Below are 27,803 nucleotides of genomic sequence, written 5' to 3'. Positions count from 1 at the left end.
TCACATTAAGGGAAATATTTCACGACATTGCTTTGTATGAAAAGACTGCACTTGCATTGCGCTCTTGCTAGTTTTTACATTTACACAATTGCCTTGGGTAAATTTGGTCAAAGGCAGTCTTCACTAATAGTATAGTGTCGCCCTGATGTGGATTGAGAGCACGAGGTCTTGCAGGGTTTTACCACTTTGGTGGAAACCCATAAGAACAGGGAAATTAGTTTCCACAATCACAGATTCCTTGCTCGCCTCACGTCTTCATCTCTGCAGTAACTAGCTAGTGAAACCAATCGTCCCGTAGCCCACTGAAAGCAAACGGGAGATTATGTGAGGTACTGCTTGTTTAGGATGTTTGGGACGCATCCTCTACGATGGAGGTGCTGAAGGCTGAGCTCTTTCTCCCCAGCTGTAAAAGGTGTACACTGGAGTAAAGTTCATATTGCCTTTTGTGTGCTCGTCGTCATCCTCATCCTTGATGTTCACTGGCCCAAACACGCTTTCTGCGTATGATGGAGCTGAAATGACCAATATCAACATGTAATATGAGCAGGAAATGTAATAATGCATAATTGCATTTTCATATATACTGTTCGAAATGTTAGGAAAATGAAACCCTGCAAACAAAGCCCCCACCCCAAAAACACAACAACAACAAAAAACACCCCCAAAAATAAAAAAATAAAATAAACAACAACAAAAACAACAAAAAACAACAACAAGAAAACAAACAACAAAAAACCCAACTCAACGCTTGTTGGAAACATAGATGTTTCCTGGCAACTTTCCTAGAAACAGTAATGAGCACTACGCTGTTTCAATATCCGAAAATGGTGTAAATAAATAACGCTATTCAGTGTTCAATTGTTTTACCTTTGATAAACATATCACCTGTAGCTATGTCCTTTAGCACGCTTAACATGAATTTACTTTACTTAAAGGAACAATGTTACACATTTTCGACACTATTTAACCTATATTATATTTATTGGCGCATATGTACTCACTTTACCTTCCTATTGATGCAATAAAAGACTTATTATTCCTTACGACTTGTCTGAAATCGATACTTGATACTTCGAGGCGAACAGCTTCCAAACAGAGAACACTTGCCATATAGGGAATGTAAACAATTGCTCCGTACATCGAAAACTGGCGCACGCAGTGTTGTCGGTGTTTGCAGAACTGGTTTCAGTCACAAGTACGTAGGAGATTCGTCAAAAGCAATCAAAGGGACATAACTCTCTGGGTTTCGCTTGAAATACTAGTAATGTTCTGCAGGTAGAGGACGCGAGAGTCGATTTAATGCAACGCTGCAGTAATTCATTTGAACTTTTTAATTTAATCTTGAAATCTAAATGCGTAATGTTTTGGGAATGCATTATATGGTAGCTTCCCCGAGGGCTGATAGTTAGTATCATTGAAAGAAATGCTTTATTTATTTTTAGAGAAGTGTGGTGTGATATAGTGCCTTTAAGTAGACACGCGACTTGACCATACAGGGACTTACTTATGATATCAGCAGTTTGTTGTATTGTTTACATGCGTGTGGAATAAGTAAGTGTGGGGTGCTCGTCTACATTATACACACTGCCTCATAAACAGCCGGCGATACCTATTCGCCTAATTGAAAATGAGGGAGACTCTATCCCAATCTGTCTGAAAGCCTTGAATGTGAAATAAACAGTTGTACATCTGAAAACATGACATCTCTCCCTGTGTAGGAGCGCTTTCATGTCATTACAAAAATGTCACTAACCAAGGCCATCGATTAATGACTGAAATAAAATGTCAGTTCACTGGGTTGTTATTGAAAATCATTGCACTTGTTCACCCGGTGTTGCCTCTAGCGTGTGCAACTTGTTTAAAAACTTAACAATGCGCTATGTTTACTTCTCGTGACACTTCAGGTTGATAATTGATAATTTTTTATTTCTAATCGACATCGATAAGAATTATCGCGGTAATAGATTTTCTCAAAGGTCAATGTGGAAAAATATGGGCTCGGGAAAAGAAATCGATTTTAATACATTATATTCCATTCGTACATATGTTTAACGCGTCCAGTCATTTTGCTTGCGCATACAGCTTTCAATATGTCCACGGCATTGGCAAAATATAAGATTATTTAAAACAGTAAATACAAAATCAAATTCGATGAAACTGGAGAAAGGTCTGTTGTTTCAACACAAGAAGCTTTTCATTATACATCGATGCCACGTAGCGTTTTAACTTCAGTGAAGCGTTCAAAATGTTTTAGGGTATACATATGGAGTACATTTCAAATATTTTTCAGATGAACATTTGACTAGCCTTTGCGTGTATTCATGATGGGTACCACGGGTGGGGCAGGATACGCTCATCGCTGTTTGATTCAAAAGCGATTCAAACGCATCCTCTGCCTCTTTTATGTTTGATTGTCTGGTCCAAAATCAATTGTTCACCGTCCGCTGCCATGCAGCTGTAACATTGCTGAGTGAGGCGTTCATCAAGCAAACAAACACATGCTCTGTCATCGTATCTCTCCATGTTGGATTGTGAGGCCCAGAATCGATTGTTATTTTCACAATAATAAAAAAAGAAATCAAATCATAAGCGGGAGATTGAATGTTTAAACATATAAAAATGGAAAGTGGCTGTTTTTGTATAAATTGACCCCCAACGTGGTATAAATGACTTATAGTTTAATCATTTTATCACTTTCTAACTATGTACTTAATAACAATATTCAACAATAAGAGATTTTGTAAATATTCTTAATTTACTTAATATCGGCCAGTTTAAAAAAAACAAAACAAAAACATATTTAAAATTGACAAGTTTGTCTTGAAACCAATAAGTAATGAGTATGTATTAGTTTATTATTAACATGTGGTTTAGTGTACCAGTTAGAAGCTGGCAAAGGTTGAAATATGTGTTTTATCCAGAGTCACAACGACTGAAGGAGATGCAACTCACGCATTGACGGTAGCGGTGATGTTGAAGATGGCCGACTGTCATGGTAAAGCTGAGACTGGTGTGTGTCCTGGGTTACAGGAGCGAACCCGTATTGTTCCAGTGTGTATCTGAGCGGTATGGATCCGATGATCACTCTCAAAGGTATTTCCAGCTGAAAGCCAGGTCCCGCAGGCTCAACACATAACTGGAAAACGGCGAAATATCAAGGTCACTTTGCGCTTACTAGCATCAAAGGCATGCTACTAGCGCATACAACATAAAGGGCATATTTACCCCGGATAACCCAAGCTGTCTGTGAGGCTCTAGTAGGTTAATATGGTCATATCATTTACCCCACCTGGTACCAATTTCTGCTAGGTGAAGAGAGTGAGTGAGTTCTACGCCGCTTTTAGCAATATTCCAGCAATATCACGGCGGGGAACACCAGAAATAGGCTTCACACATTGTACCCATGTGCGGAACCGAACCCGCGTCTTCGGCGTGGCGAGCGAACGCTTTAACCACTGGCCTACTCTACCGCCCCCTGGGTGAAGAGAAGGAATTGTAAACCAACTCACTTGCCGGTGGTGAGACCACATGTGTCACGTGTGATTCGTTCCCACCTGTGTGCAAGGGATTTCAAATGTGTCGCTGTTCACCCAGTAGCGAATATGTATGTGGATGTAAAACCGTTCTAGATCGTCTAGGTACGGGCTTTATATTGCGAAGCAATTTGAGAAAGATGATATGAATGAAAACCTATCCACTAATCGTGGAATCAAAGCTGAATCTGAGCACAGGTGACTGGTGTTGGTCAAGGTGCAATGCAGAACAAACTTCAATATAACGGAACAGCATCTAAAGGACATGGAAGTCACGTTAGGATGCATGTATCAACGTGAACGGAACACCGACAAGCCATATTTTTTCGTGTTGTGCCCGATAGGTTGGAAAGCTTTACATTTACAAAGTATTGAGGGCTTACCCAACTATAACAACAGAGATCATGTGTAAGCCCGGGCTTTTTTTTTATAATGGTAGCTACGCCCGTGAATGGTCTGTTAGAAAGACACAATTAATGTTTCAAGATCGTACCAAACTTCAGTTAGGATAGTCTGATAACATTTGCCATGGAACATTCACAAAGTGTACCATTAAGCCATTCAGCGTTACAGAATAACCCGATTTTCACGTTGAAATATATCTGCCGAAAATCTTCATAGAATGTTGTGTAAATGTCATGTAACCAGAAATAACACCATGACATTTGGCCATTCTTCTGATCAATGTTTTATCCCAACAAGTTCAGTGACAAACCGATACCAGGAAACAGGGAACAGACAACTCAGTTAAGAATATCGATATCGTGTGTGATCACTGATTTCGTCGATACAGACGAGGCAGCGACGGAGCACTGAAGACGCCAGATGACTGAAACGTGCCTTCGAGATGTTGTTTCAAATGTCAACCTACAAGTGGTGCAACTGAGCTAGGGTTACGGGTGTCCGAGCTGAGCTGGATATTGGCGCTATACAAACATGAATGAATATTGTCCCTGTCTTATGCCACGTACGTTTCTGCCAGTAATTGCTGTCATTCCTGGAACTGTCCAGACTGTTAACTCTGGTAGGTGGATATCAACGGATGGTTGCTTTGTTAACATGGTGAGTGGGAGAGTGGGTTTTGTTTTACGCCGTTTTTAGCAATATTCCAATAATATCACGGCGGGGGACACCAGAAATGGGCTTCACATATTGTACCCATGTGGGAAATCGAACCCCGGTCATTAGCGGGACGAGCGAACGCCTCAACAACTAGGCTACCCCACCGACCCCATTACGTGGATGACTGGTCCATAGCAAGAACATTAATTCGTCAAAGAGAGGTGATATTGTCGTTCGATGAACAATAATAAAATAAATTAAAACAAATCAATTTTGTGCCGCCAATCCCGTTGGCACAATACCAACGTTGTGTTGGCATTGGTGAGATTCGAAAACAAATCTTTATGAATATGTATTAAAAGATGCATTGTATTACTTTGAAATAAATTGATTTTCATTGAACTTAATGTGAAACACAATTATTTTGTACTATATTTATAAGGATTTGCTGAAATACTTTTTCCAGACGAAAATGTTTCACTGGTGACCACTGATTAACAACACGTCTACCTTTATGAAGTACTCGAGGGCTATTATTCTGCACCCAGGTAACTTGGAAGGCGGCACTGGCGGTATTAAAAGCGGGTCTCCGTCCCAGATATCGGTGTCACCAGGGAGGATTTCACCACGCGAGATTTCCGCTATTTTCTGGACGTCACTTCTCGACTTCCGTGTTGCGTGGTAGTACCTCACCTGGATATGATATAAAGGCACATTATGGATTAAATCATAGAACCAGTGATACGAGTTCTAACCACGAAATTGAACCTTAATTACACTAAAGGTAATCTTATAATTCTTTTTATAGGGAGGTTGTACTTGACGGGAACAAAAACAGTGTTTTGAAACATCACAAAATTCGACCCCATGGTACTGAACCGTTCATAAAATGGCTGCAGTACACAGTAGAGAGCATATTCAGCTTCAACTGCCTAACGATTAATGCGATGCGCGGCGACATTGGGCTTTGAAGTTTCAGATTTATCAAAAACAACAAATAAAAAAAAAGTCATCCTGAATCCCAACAAAGCCAATTGTTTTTAGACTGTCCTCTTACACCGAGTTATGAAAAAACTGTTTTTGTTGGTATTTTTTTGTTTTTTTAACCACACAGTCTGTAAAACTACATCCACATCGACCATGTTATAGTTGGAATCACTTGATCGTATCAACTTACTGATACCTCGTGTCTCATAGGCCTGCTGGCCGGGTGATATATATATATATATATATATACATATATATATACTCTCCCCAGAAAGACACGCATATATGAATTTCAACTGTATTTTTATGTTTATTTTGAAACATTGTGTAGGCTCTATGAGTCAATGAAATATAGCGAAATTGCACACTGGGAATGCAGACTTATCCGTCTTTGGCACCAACTCGAGGAATGTCAGTTTGAGTGTCACATGGATACGTGTGGTGGCGCTGAAGTCAATACCTCGTGTGACCACCGTGGGCATCCAGAACTGCACGGCATCGCCTCGGCATCGAACGAATAAGTCTCAGAATCTCGTGTTGCCCAATCGCAGCCCACTCTGCCTGTAGTGCCTGTGCGAGTTGCTGAAGTGTCTGGGGCTGAGGGTTACGGCGTCGCACCCGTCTGTCCAGGGCATCCCACAGATGTTCGATCGGGTTTAAGTCCGGTGATCTTGAGGGCCAGGGGAGCACATTGATGTTGTGGTTCTGGAGGAAGTCTCTAGTGTGACGTGCTGTGTGGGGCCTGGCATTGTCCTGTTGAAACAACTCCCCTCTGGCGATCAATGATTGGAAGAAGGTGTGGGCGTAGGATTTCGTCACAGTACCGTTGAGCTGTCAGGTCCCCTGGATCATCACCAAATCACTTCTCCTACGGCAGCTGATCGCTCCCCACATCATAACACAGCCCCGGCCGAATCTGTCCACCTGGGGAACGCAAGCGTCGGCGAAACGTTCACGTCGACGTCTGTACACCCGCATTCTTCCATCGCGTCGTTCCAATAGAAATCGTGATTCATCACTGAACCAGATTCTACGCCAATTCGGTAGGTTCCAGGCCTGAACGTTGGTGCACCATTGAACTCGATGTCGACGATATTGTTGTCGAAGCACAGGGCCAAAATAAGGTCTTCTGGCACGTAAACCAGCCTCTCTCAACCTGTTCCTGACTGTCTGTGCAGAAAGCCTCCTCAAACCGGGTATTTGTCGAGCGGTACTGGTCGCCGTAGCTGTTCGATGACGCAGGTGAAGTACCCGGATGTACCGATCCTGCGCCGCAGTGGTCGCTCGAGGTCGCCCACTACGAGGGGCATCTCTTACCGAATTCTGCTGCCGATATCTCTCCTAGAGCCGTGAAATGGTGCTTTGGTGAACATTCATGCGTCGGGCAACTGCACGTTGAGACTGGCCAGCTTCAAGCAACCCAATGGCGATATGACGGTTGGCTTCACTTAGACGTGGCATTTTGCGTTCGTCAACAATATTCCAAATACAGTGAATAATCGACAGACAGCGATCAACCTTTTATACCCATCATTGAGACTATCTGATCCCCAACTTTCACGTGCATTGCATGTGAATTGTGTATTCTGTGACACTACACGCCGAAATTGAAAATCATGCTGTTAAATACGGGTATTTTACTGATGGTGCATTTTGTTGTGATGTTTCAAAACATAAACAACATAGGACTCATAAACAGTGCAAAACCTTCTGTAAAATGAATCACGTTTTAATTCATTGCTACATGAAATTGCTATTTTCATGATGCGTTTCTTTTTTGGGAGAGTATATTTAGTTTGACCTGTCTGTATGTCCGTATATTGTGTGACACGTACTTACTACTTACTGTATAAAAGGCTTCAGCCTGTAAAGATACATTCACATCCTAACATGATATGATTGGTATAATATTATATTTTATGAACCTCATGACACCTCGTGTCTCATAGGCCTACTGGCCGGGTGGTATATATTTTAATCTGTCCTGTTTGTATGTCTATATGTATGTATTCTGCGTGACACGCAAATAAGATATTTTCTTACTTTACGTACTTATTTAAATACGGACCCTTAGATTCCAAAGCGGCAGTCTTTTATGCAACAAACTACCCGGTCCACCGAGGAATACACCCTACAGTTGAAGCAGCGCCTTAAAGAAATGTCAGATCCATCACGGCCTTGTTCCTACAGTGAAAGGACTCGTGAAGATCCGGGTAAGAACTGATCTTCAGCAACCCATCCTGATCAGGTGGTCTGACTCGCTGAGTTGGTTGACGCATGACATCGTATGCCAATTGCGCAGATCGATACTCACAATGTTTATCACTGGATTGTCTGGTCCAGACTGGATTATTTACAGACCGCCGTCATATAGCTGAAATATTGCTGAGGGCGGCGTTAAACAACCAAAAACGAAAACAGTGGAGGCAGCCCCTCAAAGAAATGCTGGACCCACCACGGAATACTTCCTGCAGCGGAAACAGTGACTTAACAGAACGCTCCATCCACCACGGAATACTTCCTGCAGTGGAAGCAGTGCCTTAACAAAACGCTCCATCCACCACGGAATACTTCCTGCAGTGGAAGCAGGGCTTTAACAAAACGCTCGATCCACCACGGAATACTTCCTACAGTGGAAGCAGTGCTTTAACAAAACGCTCCATCCACCACGGAATACCTCCTACAGTGGAAGCAGTGCTTTAACAAAACGCTCCATCCACCACGAAATACTTCCTGCAGTGGAAGCAGTGATTTAACAAAACGCTCGATCCACCAGTGGAAGCGGAATACCTCCTACAGTGGAAGCAGTGCCTTAACAAAACGCTCGATCCACCACGGAATACTTCCTACAGTGGAAGCAGTGCCTTAACAAAACGCTCCATCCACCACGGAATACTTCCTGCAGTGGAAGCAGTGCCTTTAACAAAACGCTCCATCCACCACGGAATACTTCCTGCAGTGGAAGCAGTGCTTTAACAAAACGCTCGATCCACCATGGAATACCTCCTACAGTGGAAGCAGTGCCTTAACAAAACGCTCGATCCACCACGGAATACTTCCTGCAGTGGAAGCAGTGCTTTAACAAAACGCTCCATCCACCACGGAATGCTTCCTACAGTGGAAGCAGTGCCTTAACAAAACGCTCCATCCACCACGGAATAATTCTTACAGTGGAAACAGTGCCTTAACAAAACGCTCTATCCACCAAGGAATACTTCCTGCAGTGGAAGCAGTGCTTTAACAAAACGCTCCATCCACCACGGAATACTTCCTGCAGTGGAAGCAGTGCCTTAACAAAACGCTCGATCCACCACGGAATACTTCCTGCAGTGGAAGCAGTGCCTTAACAAAACGCTCGATCCACCACGGAATACTTCCTGCAGTGGAAGCAGTGCTTTAACAAAACGCTCGATCCACCACGGAATGCTTCCTACAGTGGAAGCAGTGTCTTAACAAAACGCTCGATCCACCAATACTTCCTGCAAGGAATAATTCTTACAGTGGAAACAGTGCCTTAACAAAACGCTCCATCCACCACGGAATACTTCCTGCAGTGGAAGCAGTGCTTTAACAAAACGTTCGATCAACCACGGAATACCTCCTACAGTGGAAGCAGTGCCTTAACAAAACGTTCTATCAACCACGGAATACTTCCTGAAATGGAAGCAGTGCCTTAACAAAACGCTCGATCAACAACGGAATACTTCCTACAGTGGAAGAAGTGCCATAACAAAACGCTCTATCCACCACGGAATACCTCCTACAGTGGAAGCAGTGCCTTAACAAAACCGCTCGATCCACTTCAGTGGAAGCAGTGCTTTAACAAAACGCTCGACAACTTAACAAACGCTCGATCAACCATTGAATAATTCTTACAGTGGAAACAGTGCCTTAACAAAACGCTCCATCCACCACGGAATACTTCCTGCAGTGGAAGCAGTGCTTTAACAAAACGTGGAAGTGGAAGCAGTGCCTTAACAAAACGTTCGATCAACATCCAATACTTCCTGAAATGGAAGCAGTGCCTTAACAAAACGCTCGATCAACAACGGAATGTGGAAGAAGTGCCATAACAAAACGCTCTATCCACCACGATACCTCCTACAGTGGAAGCAGTGCCTTAACAAAACCGCTCGATCCACCACGGAATACTTCCTTCAGTGGAAGCAGTGCCTTAACAAAACGCTCCATCCACCACGGAATACTTCCTTTAGTGGAAACAGTGCCATAACAAAACGCTCGATCCACCACGGAATACACCCTACAGTCCCTTAACAAAACGGAATAGTTCATAGAGTAGAACCAGTACCTTAATGTTTTGTGACCCAGGATTGTCGCCTTTACTGACCATGTATAATTGCGCATATGACCTCTTCATTCTCCGATTGCTGTGATTGATGATCTCGCCTTTGATAGGAATGGTTTCCCCGGGTACATAACCGCAGCGGTCAATCTGGAACGTGCAGCTGATTGGTCCAGATTTGCAGCAGAGGCAACACAGCGTCTTCTGACCTTCACCTCGTATTCCATCCTGCAATACCAATTACACACGCTGTGCAGCATCATGTTGGTTTATACATTGGTAAAATGGGATCCTTTTAGTTTCCTGTTTCTGTTATATAGGTTGCATCGTACTTACCAATATGACAACGTTCTGTGAAGATTCGACCCGTGGAGATCCGGGTTAGAATTGATTGATCTTGAGCAACCCATGCTTGTCGTAAGACTGAGTGAGTGAGTTCAGTTCTACGCCGCACCCAACAATATTCCAGCTTTATGGCGGCGGTTTGTAAATATTCGAGTCTGGACCAGACAATGAAGTGATCAACTGGGACGCAATTGTGATATGATGACATGTGTCAACCAAGTCAGCGAGCTTGACCTCCCGATCCCTCTTACGACAAGCATGGGTTATTGAAGATCAATTCTAACCCGGATCTTCACGGATGCCTGTCGTAAGAGGCGTCTAATTACATGAAGATAATACATTTAAATTAAAATTATGAATCCCTATGGAGTTATGAGGAAATGTAATAAAATGAAACAAGCAGCCTATCCACGAATACCTTGACAATTAAACATGCCAGTTAGACATTTATACATAGAGAATGGGGCGGTGGGGTAGCCTAGTGGTTAAAGCGTTCGCTCGTCACGCCGAAGACCCGGGTTCGAATCCCCACATGGGTACATTGTTTGAAGCTCATTTCTGGTGTCCCCCGCCGTGATATTGCTGGAATATTGCTAAAAGCGGCGTAAAACCAAACTCACTCACTCACTCATACATAGAGAATGCCCTTGTTGATTTAATAAATACACGACAAAGTGGAATTGTCTGTTGTGTAAATACAACGTAAAATACATCTCACAAACCTACAATTAGGCGTCACTGTCAACAGTGACTTAAAAGGGACAAACCTCTTTACAAGCAATCTCACAACACAGAATCGAGTATGTGAATCCCAATGCGTCATGAGCTTGTATTTGTAAATCACTGTTTAATGGCATTAGCGTATCCTGTCCCACTGGAGACACCAATCACGAACACGAGCAAGTCAATCGTCTATCTGTAACCCAGTTAATGCTGTACTCATCATCATGGACAATTTCCGGATTTACGAAGCTTTCACATTTGATGCTTGATTATGAAAGTTCCATCGGTAATCGTCTGAAAGGACTAACGAGGGTTCACAGTAATGACACCCGTAGATGCACTGCCAGTCTCGGATACGTCTTTTTTTGTAAAGATTGGAAGGGTGCAGCTTTTCAGAACAGGGGAGTGTACTTCCACACCAAAACAGAAGGCCCGGGTTCGATTCCCCACATGGGTACAATGCCTGAAGCCCATTTCTTGTGTCCCCCGCCGTGATATTGCTGGAATATTGCTAAAAGCTGCGTAAACCCACGCTCACTCTTAAGGCCTCGTCCAACCAGACTGTATTCGGGTTTCCATGTTTACAACGTTCAAATCGATGGACACAACACCAATCAGTGTCATCGCTGTTTCTCTATGATGCAGCGGGAACGAGACAAAGCCTATGTTCTTGAGGCTGGACAAGGGTTCGAATCATGAAAACTTAAAACTACACACGGTGAAAGATGCATATGTCTGAGTTATGATCACTGCCTGTATCAAAACTTGTCAACGTGTCAATGTCCCATGCATTTCGCGTATTCTTTTGCTTCCAATACTGTCACTATTTTCAAAAACCGCTTTTGTGTACAAAAGCTCCACAACGTTCAGTAGTATTCGTATCTTTTAAACCATTTCAATAATTTTCTTTGAAACTTCATATTGAGCGGCCACTCCGTCCCGTAGTCTGTATCACAGTCCCTGAACAGCATTATTTTCCTTAATGCCAAGCCCTCCCTGCAATGCTAAAGCCCTAAATGAGGCAAGTCTAGATTTCCCCAGATTGAATCGCCCATCTCACCCGGGCTCCTTTTCAATTTAAATGGGTGTATTTGTTACTATCAAAATTATATATATTCAGGGACTAAGCGTTAGCCTACTCCGTCCCGGTGTCTTTTTGTCAATGGTTTGTCACACATATTAATGGTTGCTGTTGTCGTCAACTCCATACATGACTTTTAGCTTCAGTTATCCAAAAAGCTGAACTACCATCCGAGTGACCAAAAACAACAAATGAATAAATATATAAAGGTTTGAAGATAATTATTGTAACGGTTATCAGTACAACACATACATAATAAATATCCATTCACCTTAGATCTTAGACCTTGTTTCTCACGTCGTCAATAAACAACTACACTAACATATATTCAAATGGACTATCTAACCTAACGTTGGATCAATAACCAGTTTACTTTTCTGAAACGATTACGGGACACGGTCAGGGTTGGTTCCTGTTTTAATTAGAAAGAAGTTTGTTTATGCAACAGTGGTTTCCTTTCATTTTCAAGTTTGAACACGGAGTAGATCTATAACTGTCTTTGAATTCCCTTGCTCACATCCGATGATTTTATTCTCCCGTCGTACAACGGCCCACTTCAGAAAAGAAAACAATCTTTTGAATATTTCTGTACTCGGTTAAAGACAATTATGTCATGAGTGGGTTGGTGAAAGATCACGTCCCCTTCAAAATATTATAGTATTGCGGCATATTGCTACATGTACAATTATGGTAAAGCCTAAATTGTAAACAGATTTACACAATTCAGGATTGTTTGTTTGTTGTTTAACGCAGCTCTCAGCAATATTGCAGCCGTGTGGCGGAGGTCAGTAAGTAATCGCAGTCTGGACCAGATAATCCAATGATCAACATCATGAACATCGATCTTCGCAATGGGGATACGATGACATGTGTCAGTCAACTAAGCGAGCGTGACCACCCGATCATGTGAGTCACCTCTTACGACAGTTCTGACCCGGATATTCACGATTCTAATACATTATTCAAGTTTCAAATCGCAATATCCAATGACGGCCCAGTCAACACGAAAACATTCTTCTCATTACCGGTGGGTATTTTGAGATACTTATAGTGTGTGTTATACGTTCGAGATTCGAATCTTGAACAGGCAAACCAATGACAAATAATATATTCCACAAAGGTGGAAAAATATTTTGATACATTAGTGAAGTGTCAAATTAAAATAACCACCTACGGCCGATAATCGAATCAAATAATCGAATCTGGACCAAGCAAGCCAGTGACTAAAGGCAAGAGTAACGACGACACCACCAGTGTATTTGTTCTGTAACATACAATCATCGTAACAGTTAAGAAACTGGGATTGGATTCTTGTCGCTATTGTGGCTGATTGGTTAGTTATATCATTGCCATATTACCTGAGATGTCCACTCGTCAGGCTTTTCGCTTTATCGCCTTATGTCAGTGTCGTGCCGTGTTATTGCCATGTCGTCTCGTGGTATTGCCATGTCGTGTCGTGGTATTGCCATGTCGTCTCGTGGTATCGCCATTTCGTGTCGTGGTATTGTCATGTCATCTCGTGTTATTGCCATATCGTCTCGTAGGTGTTGCCATGTCATCTCGTGTTATTGCCATGTCGTCTCATGGTATTGCCATGTCGTCACGTGGTATTGCCATGTCGAGTCATGGTTATGCCATGTCGTCTCGTGTTATTGCCATGTCGTCTCGTGTTATTGCCGTGCCGTCTCGTGGTATTGCCATGTCGTCTCGTGGTATTGCCATGTCGAGTCATGGTTTTGCCATGTCGTCTCGTGTTATTGCCATGTAGTCTCGTGTTATTGCCATGTCGTCTCGTGGTATTGCCATGTCGTGTCGGGGTATTGTCATGTCATCTCGTGTCATTGTCATATGGTCTCCTCGCGTTTTTGCCGTGTCGTGTCGTTGCATTGCCATGTCGCCTCGTGTTATTGCCGTGTCCTCTCATGGTATTGCCATGTCGTCTCATGGTATTGCCATGTCGTCTTGTGGTATTGCCTTGTCGGCTCGTGTTATTGCCATGTCGTCTCGTGGTATTGCCGCGTCGTCTCGTGGTATTGCCGTGTCGTGTCGTGGTATTGCCATGTCGAGTCATGGTTTTTGCTATGTCGTCTCGTGTTATTGCCATGTCGTGTCTTGTCGTGGTATTGTCATGTCGTCTCGTTGTATTGCCATGTCATCTCTTGGTATTGCCATGTCGTGTCGTGTTATTGCCGTGTCGTCTCGTGGTATTGCCGTGTCGAGTCGTGGTATTGCCATGTCGAATGATGGTTTTGCCATGTAGTCTCGTGTTATTGTCATGTCGTGTCGTGTCGTGGTATTGTCATGTCGTGTCGTGTTTTTGTCATGTCGTCGTATTGTCATGTCATCTCGTGTTATTCCCATTTCGTCTAGTGTTATTGCCATGTCATCTCGTGTTATTGCCGCGCGTCGTATCGTCTTATTGCCATGTCATCTCGTGTTATTGCCGCGTCGTATCGTCTTATTGCCATGTCGTCTCGTGTTATTGCCGTGCGTCGTATCGTCTTATTGCCATGTCGTCTCGTGTTATTGCCGCGTCGTCTCGTGTTATTGCCATGTCATCTCGCCATGTCAGCTCGTGGTATTGCCATGTCGTCTCGTGTTATTGCCGTGCGTCGTATCGTCTTATTGCCATGTCGTCTCGTGTTATTGCCGCGTCGTCTCGTGTTATTGCCATGTCGTCTCTTGGTATTGCCATGTCAGCTCGTGGTATTGCCATGTTGTCTCATGGTATTTCCGTATCGTATCGTAGTATTTCCATGTCGGCTCGTGTTATTGCCATGTCGTGTCGTGTAACCGCCAAGTCGTTTTTAACTGTTTATATCGCGTCGTACTATCCCTTTGGCATGGTATCGCGTGGATATCTAAAGGCTATAAGGGATGGCCCTAATCAGCCATAGAGCTGTATTCTCAACATCAAAATGTTATGACTTGAAAACACTGAAAACAACTGTAATATTGCTCTGAATTCACGAACATAAACAATTACCTATTCATGTTGTTTTACGTTGCAGAATCACCTCATGCGATCTTGCTCTATAAATAATCAAGGTTTCTCCAAACAGATGGTAGATAACATCTGCAATAATGTCCGAATTTCAAAAACACACAGTAATCACAATCATTGGCATTAAAACCTACCATACTCCCAGGCTCGGTGTTGAGATCCAGTGGATTAATCACTGTAAAGGCTTTCTTCGTTGTGTGGTCGAACTTCCATGGCTTGTCAATGGTTCCACTGAGCCAGTACCGCACCCTCCCTACCGTACCCTCAAACGAGGAGGGGATGCCAACTGGGAGCTGGTACTGAAAGGGGTATGTGTAGCGGCCTGCAGGTAGAGAATGGTTGTCTCCTTCTATGTGTGGCTCTGGAAGTTAGAATGAACACTCGTCACCAACAGTGAGTGAGTGAGTTTAGTTTTACGCTGCACTCAGCAATATTCTACCTATATGGCGGCGATCTGTAAATAATCGAGTCTGGACCAGAATATCCCGTGATCAATTGCAACAGCATGAGTATAGATCCACGCAATTGGGATACGATGACATGTGTCAACCAAGTCAGCGAGCCTGACCACCTGATCTCGTTAGTCGCCTCTTACGACAACATCACCAACAAGGGCGGTGGTGTAGCCTTGTGGTTAAAGCGTTCGCTCGTCACGCCGAAGACCAGGGTTCGATTCCCGATATGGGTTCAGTGTATGAGGATCATTTCTTGTGTCCGCCGTGTTATTGTTGGAAAAGGCGTGAAACTAAACTCACTCACTCATCACCAACATGTTAATGTTCTTAACGCAACGCTCAGTACGTTCACACGTATATGACGGAGATCAGTCATTTAACGAGTCTGGGCCAGTCAATCCAGTGATTGATGTCATGAGCATCGATCTAAGCAATTGAGATACGATAACATGTATTAAGCACCCGATGTCGCCATTCGCCAACAGGATACAATAATACAATAACCATCCACAATCGAAGACAAATTGGAAAGCTGCACAATTGCTTCGATATGTCGACACTCGGTATTTCAAATAAAAGCATAATAACATATAACAACTAAGGTCGTACAAAACTGGTTAAATAATACAATATGTAATAAAAGTTAAATCTAAGTCAGTCACATACGTGATTATGCTATTTCGAAAACAGAGCTTCCACTTTATGTGCACCCTTAACCCTTAAACAACAATCGGTTAATTAACAACCCGAGCAAAGAAATGACAGTTTACTGCATCGTATGTCGTGACGTTTTTGGTGATGGGTTATTGAAAAAATGAGCTTCACAATGAAACGCTGAAATCCTGAATAATAATATGTTTAAAGTAATCATCATGAAAAAGGCTAAATAGGTCTCATGGGCAAAGTGATGTCAAAATGCTCCATAGTACATGCAAGGTACCTTTTTGGTAAAGCATCTAACCCTCTCCTTGTACAGATACCCGGTACATTTGGTGCTGTTGTCAGAGAAAATACGATAAACCGTGAGACACATAATACAATACCTAATACGATCCGTCTTTTCGTGCATTTCCTATCTAGAGGCATCATATTGTTGTGTTTGAAAACTAATGTGAATAACAAATTGACAGTTTGTTTTGGCAACCTAGAACGTATAAACAGTTACAAAGGCTGGAGGTGATTCATTATTTCTAACATCTTATCAAATGTCTTCCGGGTATTTTGCGAAGACATAAGAAATGAATTTCATACAAGGTATTTGCTGAATCAGACAAAAGCAATTTATTCTTAAATTTTGAGATATTAGGGAATGGCTTAATGCTTGTCAAAACTCACGAGCAGCCTGATTTATAGTACTGACTTGGGTACCGTGCTGGAATAGATGTCGTGAAAATAATAAGTTGACAAAAACTACAATATATCCGTGTGGGAAATCGAATCCTGGCCTCAAACGAGGAGGGGATGCCAACTGGGAGCTGGTACTGAAAGGGGTATGTGTAGCGGCCTGCAGGTAGAGAATGGTTGTCTCCTTCTATGTGTGGCTCTGGAAGTTAGAATGAACACTCGTCACCAACAGTGAGTGAGTGAGTTTAGTTTTACGCTGCACTCAGCAATATTCTACCTATATGGCGGCGATCTGTAAATAATCGAGTCTGGACCAGAATATCCCGTGATCAATTGCAACAGCATGAGTATAGATCCACGCAATTGGGATACGATGACATGTGTCAACCAAGTCAGCGAGCCTGACCACCTGATCTCGTTAGTCGCCTCTTACGACAACATCACCAACAAGGGCGGTGGTGTAGCCTTGTGGTTAAAGCGTTCGCTCGTCACGCCGAAGACCAGGGTTCGATTCCCGATATGGGTTCAGTGTATGAGGATCATTTCTTGTGTCCGCCGTGTTATTGTTGGAAAAGGCGTGAAACTAAACTCACTCACTCATCACCAACATGTTAATGTTCTTAACGCAACGCTCAGTACGTTCACACGTATATGACGGAGATCAGTCATTTAACGAGTCTGGGCCAGTCAATCCAGTGATTGATGTCATGAGCATCGATCTAAGCAATTGAGATACGATAACATGTATTAAGCACCCGATGTCGCCATTCGCCAACAGGATACAATAATACAATAACCATCCACAATCGAAGACAAATTGGAAAGCTGCACAATTGCTTCGATATGTCGACACTCGGTATTTCAAATAAAAGCATAATAACATATAACAACTAAGGTCGTACAAAACTGGTTAAATAATACAATATGTAATAAAAGTTAAATCTAAGTCAGTCACATACGTGATTATGCTATTTCGAAAACAGAGCTTCCACTTTATGTGCACCCTTAACCCTTAAACAACAATCGGTTAATTAACAACCCAAGCAAAGAAATGACAGTTTACTGCATCGTATGTCGTGACGTTTTTTGGTGATGGGTTATTGAAAAAATGAGCTTCACAATGAAACGCTGAAATCCTGAATAATAATATGTTTAAAGTAATCATCATGAAAAAGGCTAAATAGGTCTCATGGGCAAAGTGATGTCAAAATGCTCCATAGTACATGCAAGGTACCTTTTTTGGTAAAGCATCTAACCCTCTCCTTGTACAGATACCCGGTACATTTGGTGCTGTTGTCAGAGAAAATACGATAAACCGTGAGACACATAATACAATACCTAATACGATCCGTCTTTTCGTGCATTTCCTATCTAGAGGCATCATATTGTTGTGTTTGAAAACTAATGTGAATAACAAATTGACAGTTTGTTTTGGCAACCTAGAACGTATAAACAGTTACAAAGGCTGGAGGTGATTCATTATTTCTAACATCTTATCAAATGTCTTCCGGGTATTTTGCGAAGACATAAGAAATGAATTTCATACAAGGTATTTGCTGAATCAGACAAAAGCAATTTATTCTTAAATTTTGAGATATTAGGGAATGGCTTAATGCTTGTCAAAACTCACGAGCAGCCTGATTTATAGTACTGACTTGGGTACCGTGCTGGAATAGATGTCGTGAAAATAATAAGTTGACAAAAACTACAATATATCCGTGTGGGAAATCGAATCCTGGCCTTCGTGACGTGCAGAATGTTTACGTGAGTGAGTGAGTTTAGTTTTACGCTTCACTCAGCAATATTCCAGCTATATGGCGGCGGTCTGTAAATAATCGAGTCTGGACCAGACAATCCAGTGATCAACAGCATGAGCATCGATCTGCGCAATTGGGAACCGATGACATGTGTCAACCAAGCCAGCGAGCCTGACCATCCGATCCCTTCAGTCGCCTCTTACAGACCGCCGCCATATAGCTGGAATATTGCTGAGTGCGGCGTAAAACTAAACTCACTCAATCAATCACTCACTCACTCATTAGCTAAATGCTTTTAACATCTTGGGATGCAGGGTGGTACAAAACATGCATTCATCCAGATACCTTTTCCAAACAGCACGAATACATAGTTGATGTAGGTCTCGGTGGCGGAATAGATCTTCGTCACCGTCTTCCGGTTCTTTCCTGTCCCGGAAGTGTGGTTCTCTGTCCATCTTACGTCAGCGCCCCCGTACAGGTGAAGCCTTATTGCTGCAGAAACAGACACCCAGTCAAAATGGTTGTACAGTAGGCAAGGGACAATTAATATTTCGCCAGTAATTCATTATTTTTATTTCAATCTGAAAACATATCATGGCATGATTATTTGTTTTCCACATCCTGATGCGAACGTGGAACCTGGGAATATGAAAAGCATCATTTCTAGTAGGTCCTAATCTTCACTTCTACTTTTTGAGACATTAATATCGTTTCCAAGATGCAGACATAACGTTACGAAGATTACAGGAATACCGTATTTTCTTCAAGAAGGTCACACGTACCGCTTCCAACATATGATAAGAAGCAGGGTACTCAAATAATATGTTGCTGTTTCCACGATTAATGTGGACTATTCAGCGTTTTTCTGCACAGTGGGAAAATCTTCTTTGGTAGGCCTGGGATAGGGGACACCATAAATAAGCAACGAACTTTTTAGCCACGAGGCTACCCCACCGCTCCGGTTTTAATCATAATACGATGAACGAACACAAAACGAGGAGTGTGTCTCGTTAGCAATTTGTGGCGCTATTTCTTAATAGTGAGTGAGTATGTTTAAGGCCACTTTTAGCAGTCTTCCAGCAATATCACGGAGGGGGACACCAGAAATGGGCTTCACACATTGTACCGGGTAGGGAATCGAACCCGGGTACCCTGTACTTAAACGGGGCGGTGTGATAGCCTAGTGGTTAAAGCGTCCGCTCGTCACGCCGAAGACCCGGGTTTAATTCTCACATGGATGCAATGTGTGAAGCCCATTTCTGGTGTCCCCCGCCGTGATATTGCTGGAATACTGCTAAAAGCGGCGTGAGGCCATACTCATACACTCACTCACTCACTCGTATCCTTCTTTGTGTTTTGTATAACTTCTCACACATGATACTGGTATAATGTTTAAGTACTGTGAGTGAGTGAGTCTACGTTTACAACGCTTTTAGCAATATTCCAGGATTATCACGGCCGGGGACACCAGAAATGGGATCCACACATTGATACCCATGTGGGGAATCGAACTCGGGTCTTCGGCGTGACGAGCGAACGCCTTAACCACAAGGCTACCCCTCCGTTTAAGTACAAGATGCATATAACATGCTAACGTGAACCGTACTTTTCAAGTTTTAAAAGATTAAAAGTAATCAAGAATACCTCTTTCCGTGTGATCTTATATTATTGCTTACATAAAAAGTCGTTTCCCTCAGAAGGATGACTGCAATGAAATATTCTGAAATAGTTATTGTATTTCTGAAATAAACCTACTATGAATCTGAAGATTGAATTCTAAAGGAATACTCACCTAACAATTGTATGGACCATTAAATGCTTGTGGGTGTTGAACAATCGGCTTTAGTCTTTGCCTTAAGGTATCACACGTTTGAAGAGTTTAGTATTTCAGCAACAAGTAAATCCACTAATCGTTTAAGGTAGTTGGGTGGAAAATGGACGCGTAAACAAACGATGCTTTCACGTCGACTAATAGTTTCGATCAGCAAAAAAGGAGACACTTGAAAGACTGACAGTCAAACAACAAGATATGGATTTTGTGTGCTGAGATCGTATGGATACAGAATATGCTTTGGATAGCCAAACACTTATAATGGTACATCCATTATCTGAACCAACATGATTTTTACACGATCGCGTTAGGTATATTATTGGTACGTCGGTCAAATTGACCTTCGATCAATATTTCATATTTTGTATATATCGTGTTGATCTCTAGAGGAAGACTGTGAAGGGAGAACGCGACTCATCTGTTCTTTTCGACACCCTACTATCCCTAAACATAAACAGAATTAATTTGACATCAACGAGGTTAGCATGCTTCTTAAGGTCTGGGGCGGTGGGGTAGCCTAGTGGTTAAAGCGTTCGCTCGTAACGCCAAAGACCCGGGTTCGATTCCCCACATGGGTACACTGTGTGAAGCCCATTTCTCGTGTCCCCCGCCGTGATATTGCTGGAATAAAAGCGGCGTAAAACCAAACTCACTCACTCATTCGACTGAACTATAATGGGAACTGGATGCTTTGAAATGTGTATCAGCAAACCAAAATTGTATTTAATGAAAACTAAGAGCCTGAATCATGTATAGGAAGCATCTCGCAATGCCACAGTCCATGGCGCATTGACACACCCATCAGTGGACATGTAAACACGACTGATATGTACTGATTCCCATATATATTGCCTCTCCAAATATTAGTACCTGTAGGTAGGTGTTTGAACAAACACACAAGAAGTGATTATTCGGTGGTGATGTATATAATACGGATGTCATAGTTGTGTTTTGGACATTATGTTTGCAGTGATAACTGCACATGTTGATCACTGGATTTAAACAACAAACAAACAAACTAAGGCACCAGTATTAGGCTACTATTATTTATCAATAAAATATTATCAGTGGAAAGAATAAGTACGCTGATGAAAATGATAATAAAGATAAATAAAAATGTATGTAAACCAAGAAGGATACCGTAAAGATACTGTTCATGATCCGTTTGATTTCCTTACTCCAACCCCTCTTCAACCAATATATTTTTACACAAACGTACATAAGGACAGGTGGTTGTTTTTGCAAACTGGAATGAGTGATGGTTAATAAGTCGAAATCAATTTAACATGAGCTGTTATTCAATTTTCAGTTTAGAAAACTCTATACTTCTACTTTCTTTAACATTAAAATAAAGATCATTTAAGGTGACATTTTTATCGCTTCCAGAAACATATGTGTCCATCACACAATCGGTATAGGTTGAGCGTGATCAATAATCAGGTATTAGTATTTTCACGAAAGCTATTTATTGACTTCATCTAAATAACCCCTCGTAAATCGCCAGAATTGTGCAGATTATTACACTGGCAGTTTACAATACCACTAGCGTTGCCATGACGATGTCATAAAGCACGAACTTCCGGTCATTTTACAACGACTGAAAATTGACATTAGTGACAGGTACAAGCACAATATCCTGATTGTTTGCACAGATAGGTCAGCTGGTCTGCATGGGTTAATTTTATGTTCCATCAGAGTTTTCATTACACTTAGTTCATTAATAGTAGCGTGGTCTATTTGTCAGGTCAAAGCCACTGCTACGTGTAGCCCTGTGACTGGAGGCTAGCGATAGTCGTTGGGTGTCATTTGTCAAACTATTGTCGTAAATAACACGGCACAGCCTAAATGAACACCAACCTCATAATTCATCAGTCATTCAACGATGATTGCAAAAGCTTTTGCTGTGGCCCCCGTTATTTCGTTGTTGAAATACATGTATTTCAAGTCCATAGATGTGTATTTGAAGATTATAGGCATGCATGTCAAGACTATAGGCATGTATACTACCCGTTAAAGGTTTCGACTCACTAGTGTAAATATAGCCACTTACTTCAGTGAACTGTTCTACACTAGATTTTGAAAAATGTTCCATACTGTTTAAAGGTACTGTTTACACATGAACTGATGTATTGGAAAACAAATTCGTAACGTTGAAAAGAGTATTGTCATGAGATCAATAAATGATGAAACTCAGTGAAAATTAGCGAGTTCTGAACAAAACTTTACGCCAAAACGCAGCTGTTCACATGCACGATATTTGCACCTGCTCTTCAGCAATTTGATGTATGATCCTCGTGCAATTAATCTTCATAAGGTTTGCAGTTGGTTCCCCCCAAGTTAGTGGAGAAATTCATGAGTGAGTCTAAACTTTTCATGGGTAGTATATTTCAAGAACATAGGCATGTATTTCAAGACCATAGACGTGTATTTCAAGATTGTAGGCATCTATTTCAAGACTATAGGCATATATTTCAAGACTATAGGCATGTATTTCAAGATTGTAGGCATCTATTTCAAGACTATAGGCATGTATTTCAAGATTGTAGGCATCTATTTCAAGACTATAGGCATCTATTTCAAGACTATAGGCATGTATTTCAAGATTGTAGGCATCTATTTCAAGACTATAGGCATGTATTTCAATACTATAGACAAAGATGATATTGTCGCACCATCATTTTTGCCGTAGCGCAGTTTCTAAGTTTCTAATGATATGGAAACCTAACGTCAAAATATAAATGAAATCTCAAATTGAACAAAGTATTTTCTTTCCATTTGTATGACACAATGAATTCTAATTGGAACTATATTTATTAGTTTCACTAGTTCACTGAACTATCACAGTGGGTGAGTGAGTTTAGTTTTACCCGCACTCAGCAATATTCCAGCTATATGGAGGCGGTCTGTAAATAATCGAGTCTGGACCAGACAATCTAGTGATGAACATGATGATCATTGATCTACGCAACTGATACACGATGACTTTTGTTAACCAAATCAGCGAGTCTGACAAACCGATCCCGTTAGTTGCCTCTTAAGACAAGCATGGGTTAGTGAAGACAAATTTTAACCCGAATCTGCACTGGAGGTATCAGTAGTAGTAGTAGCAGTAGTAGTAGCAGTAGCAGCAGCAGTAGCAGCAGTAGCAGTAGCAGTAGCAGCAGCAGCAGCAGCAGCAGCAGCAGTAGCAGTAGTAGTAGTAGTAGTAGCATTGTAAGTAGCATTGTTTGCTATTATAATATACTTTAATGCATAATAAGGTAATATTATCTAAAGGTTTTGTTAAATTGTACATTTTATTCATTTAATTTATAAATGTTAATTTTGAAGTAATCTACTTCTAATAGAATTTTCATGTTGTTTTGCTGTAAGGAATAATTTACTCAGCAAGTCTTCAGCTCTGTTTTGTAGTTTTCTGAACCTCACCACGTTAAAGAAAGAAGTATATGACCGCTGAAATGGAAAAATGACGATGAATATACATGAACGTTTAACGGAATAAACTTTGGCGCGGGCGAAAGGATTTTTTGGTGTCTTGCATCCACAAATATGCATGCTGTGTAGTAGTGCATGAAGCAGTAAGAGATTATAAGCTATCGATCTGATCTTATACTCACATGTCTGTATCACCGAACAAGAGATAATGGAAATGTGACAGTGACACGCATCTTATGTCATTACTTGACTGTCAATAATTCAAATGACAAACAAAAGCTATAAAGGATGTCCACACACACAGTGCCAGCGGACTAGTCTTACACAAAATGGAAATGAAATCGACAGTTGTGGTCCTATCAATACTTGATAAGTCAATACATTTTACACCAACACAGTGCGTTTGAAGTAAAATGTTATTTTCCAAAGTTATTCCCAAAGCGACGGTTCCGCCTCAGACAACAAAGTAGTAACCGGTCGATGTTGTATACCTGCTCTCATAACGTATGATATAATGGATATGTGGTTGTCTGATTCCGTATCATGTATTCACTCATGTGAAGACTTAACTAGGATAAAGATATATACCTACAATAAATTTCATTTACTGTTATTGATTTTCTGACATTTAATGCAATCGAGAAAGAGTAATCCATTCATTTTTTAGATATTTCAACATTGTATAGTTTTTACTTGTGCCAATATTATCCAGACAATTGTAAACGATGCTGAAGGATTTCTTAATATTTTATGAATGCGATTGATTTTTGTTTTTCGGTGCGTTTAGTAAACTTTAAGTGGAGTCAGTCTGTTAACAGTCGGGACAACATGGATAATAATCCAGGCTGTTGCAGGTACCATGGGTAAAAAGAGGAGGAGAGGGTGGGGTGGGCTTGGTGGCTATAACGAACAAATCCACTACTCATCTGTAACTGTCTGGTCCTGTCTGCAAATGGAATTGAGATAGTGGTAACATATTTATTGCAAAGATGTCTTTAGTTTGCAAAGTGAACATTCTTGAACTACAGTTACGCCGTACTCAGCAATATTCCAGCTTTATGGCGGCGGTCTGTAAATAATCGAGTCTGGACCAGACAATCCAGTGATCAACAGCATGAGAATCGATCTGCGCAATTGGGAACCGATGACATGTGTCAAACCAAGTCAGCGAGCCTGAACACCCGATCCCGTTAGTCGCCTCTTACGACAAGCATGGGCTACTGAAGATCAATTCTAACCCGTATCTTCATAAACACATGCACGTGATATAGTAGAAACAGCACAATTGAGTAGATGTGGAAAGTAATTTACATATATTTACATCTATTTTTAGGGTAAGAATGTCCTGACCTACACGTAACACCTGCGACTCACATAATTTGGATCCTTGACTGACACCGTACAACAGTACTCTACAGTACGACGGCGACCTGTGAATAACTAATTCTATTAATAAGAATGATCGAAACATGGAAGACTTTCAATATATTCTAATAATACTGTTGGGACAGTTTTCATATATTTTCATAATATATTCTTTGTCGTTATCTCAGAATACACGTATGATATAAATGCTACTGGGTATTACACTGGGTCCACTGACTCAAGAACAGACCTTGTTCAAGCTAACGTATAACGTCAACGCCAAAACATTACCCGTCTCGATCTCGATCTCAACCGCAACATCTTCCACTGGGTGTAAAATGCACAGAAGCAGTGAAAATTGTATGAATGTTTCACAGCAAATTAATGATGCCCCAGGTGCCCTTGCATGTATAGTTACACTTTTGTTGATCTCTAAACGGTACGCTTGAACGCATTCATATCCATGTGATTCACGCCGCTCGTTTCATGATCCTCTGTATTTTAATCAATGTTGCAATCATACACGTCAAAGCATCCCTGTATGCTAGTGACGTCATCCTTCTGCAGGTACACCAACCAACCATCCAACTAACCAAACAACCAACCATCCATCCAACCAAACAACCAACCATCCGACCAACCAAACAAACAACCATCCGACCAACCAACCAACCAACCATCCGACCAACCAAACAACCAACCATCCATCCAACCAAACAACCAACCATCCGACCAACCAAACAACCAACCATCCGACCAACCAACCATCCGACCAACCAAACAACCAACCATCCAACCAACCAAACAACCAACCATCCGACCAACCAAACAACCAACCATCCGACCAACCAAACAAGCAGCCATCCGACCAACCAAACAACCCAACCAACCAACCATCCGACCAACGTATACTTAAGCCAACTAAAGACCTTCAAAGTTATTATGAAAGTCGTCAACGGTATTATCCGTTAGGCTTTTTACAATGACACTCCACGTTGCATTGTTCTATCTTCAGATTGGTAATAATTAATGCCCCTCTATTTCTCTTACAAAACATGCTTATCGGGCGATTTAACACGTTAAATGCACAAAACGTGCATGAATTCAAATGTGCATAGAGACTGATGGAATGAGGTTACAAGCGAACACTGATGGTGACGAGTAAACTCTGTTGCTAAATGCATGTTACAAGCGAACACTGTCAGTGAATGCACGTTACAAGTGAACACAATCGATAATTGAATGTTACGAGTGAACACTATCGGTAAATGAATGTTACAAGTGAACACTTTCGCTAAATAAATGTTACAGGTGAACACTGTCGCTAAATGAATGTTACACCCGAATGTCTTCTGTCACAGACAACAAACACAACACACAGAGAGAGAGAGAGAGAACGAGAGAGATATGCGGTAGGAGAGAGAGAGGGAGAGAGAGAGAGAGAGAGAGAGAGAGAGAGAGAGAGAGAGAGAGAGAGAGAGAGAAAGACAGTGAGAGACCTAAAATATCCGTCAATCCCCACTGTCATTACACTGTTAGCACCAAGGCGAACCAATACTGATTAATGTCTCTACTTCCACTCACCTCTCATTGTCATTTCCTTGTTCAAGTCCACAACAACACATCCCTCTAATATCTGGCCGGGGTTATACACACCTTGAGGGTTGTTTAAAGTTATTTCAAATATGTTCAGTTTACCCATATTGGAAAAGATTATATTCGTCAGGAACGCTGTTCTGTATGGGCTATTAAAGTTCCACACATCCCTGTCGAGTCTTAAAATACGTTGGAACTTGCACCAAGGGCTGTATCACACCAGCGAACATTCCATACTAATATGACTTCTGGAATATCACCGTTACATTCTGTGTCGCTTAAGCTCCGCCAATGACAGCAGTTCCATTCGACATGACTGGAACCGAAACACAGAACAGGTGTCAAACCGTTTTCTGCTCACCGGTCGGCGAAGCGCATTGCGCGAAACAGACCGTGAAAATGTGGGTTGAATTGCGAGCTCAAACCAATACCTGCTAATGGCAGCTCGCGATGGAGATCTTATAACTCTATTAGTATCGAACAGCACATCCAATTCTTTGAACACAAATAATGTTTTTTGTATTTTCTTCTTTGCAACAATGGTAATACCGTCTTTATGCTATTGCTGATGAACGCAAGTATTCACTTCCTCGTTGCCATGGTAACTAGATAAACATCCTGACACGTGGGAATTAGATTTCATCGCATTGACAGCCCTGAGGATTGCCAAGTTGTCGTCTAGCTGTCAATGGATCTGTACACACAGACACAACGCCTTGTCATATCGCCCATTAGTGCATACTCGTCAAGGGCCATCAAACACATCAGCAGGCTGGATCTGAAGCATAGTTACATCCTTTCTGGTCTATATTAATGACTTAATATTGATCTTTAGCTCATATTGTTCCTTCCAGTTATTATTAATTCAATTCTGAAGAGGAAAACATTCTAAAAGGAGTTTTTACAAACGTTGGGAGAACAACAAATATATATCTTGGATTATTTTTTCTGTCGAGGGAAGAGCAACCGTTTCAAAACTCAA

General features: G+C 41.6%; 1 protein-coding gene across 1 annotated transcript; it reads right to left on the bottom strand.

Annotated features, from left to right (window-relative positions):
- Positions 1-27,492, bottom strand: LOC124282493 (arrestin domain-containing protein 3-like). Its single transcript, XM_046718505.1, has 8 exons — positions 26,810-27,492; positions 18,940-19,086; positions 16,939-17,036; positions 15,173-15,301; positions 9,931-10,113; positions 5,106-5,288; positions 2,953-3,136; positions 1-512 (listed from the first exon to the last, which is right to left on the bottom strand). The coding sequence occupies exons 1-8, from the start codon at positions 26,925-26,927 to the stop codon at positions 364-366; spliced, it is 1,191 nt and encodes a 396-aa protein (XP_046574461.1). The 5' UTR covers positions 26,928-27,492; the 3' UTR covers positions 1-363.
- Between the last annotated feature and the right edge of the window lie 311 nt (positions 27,493-27,803).

Source organism: Haliotis rubra, unplaced genomic scaffold (genome assembly GCF_003918875.1).
Source record: "Haliotis rubra isolate DU_JTF1 unplaced genomic scaffold, ASM391887v1 Scf3, whole genome shotgun sequence".
Classification (NCBI taxonomy): Eukaryota; Metazoa; Mollusca; class Gastropoda; order Lepetellida; family Haliotidae; genus Haliotis; species Haliotis rubra.
Note: the sequence above shows the minus strand (reverse complement) of the source record. Positions and strands in the feature narration are given on the sequence as shown.

What these genes read in the sequence shown, in the direction of transcription:
- LOC124282493 (XM_046718505.1), bottom strand. Translation starts at nt 26,927, where the DNA reads ATGGGTAAACTGAACATATTTGAAATAACTTTAAACAACCCTCAAGGT. An exon ending in GCATCCCCTCCTCGTTTGAG is followed by an intron (nt 15,302 to 16,938) that starts GCCAGGATTCGA and finishes TCCTCGTTTGAG; the next exon opens with GGTACGGTAGGGAGGGTGCG. An exon ending in ATCACCGCTACCGTCAATGC is followed by an intron (nt 513 to 2,952) that starts GTGAGTTGCATC and finishes TGGTCATTTCAG; the next exon opens with CTCCATCATACGCAGAAAGC.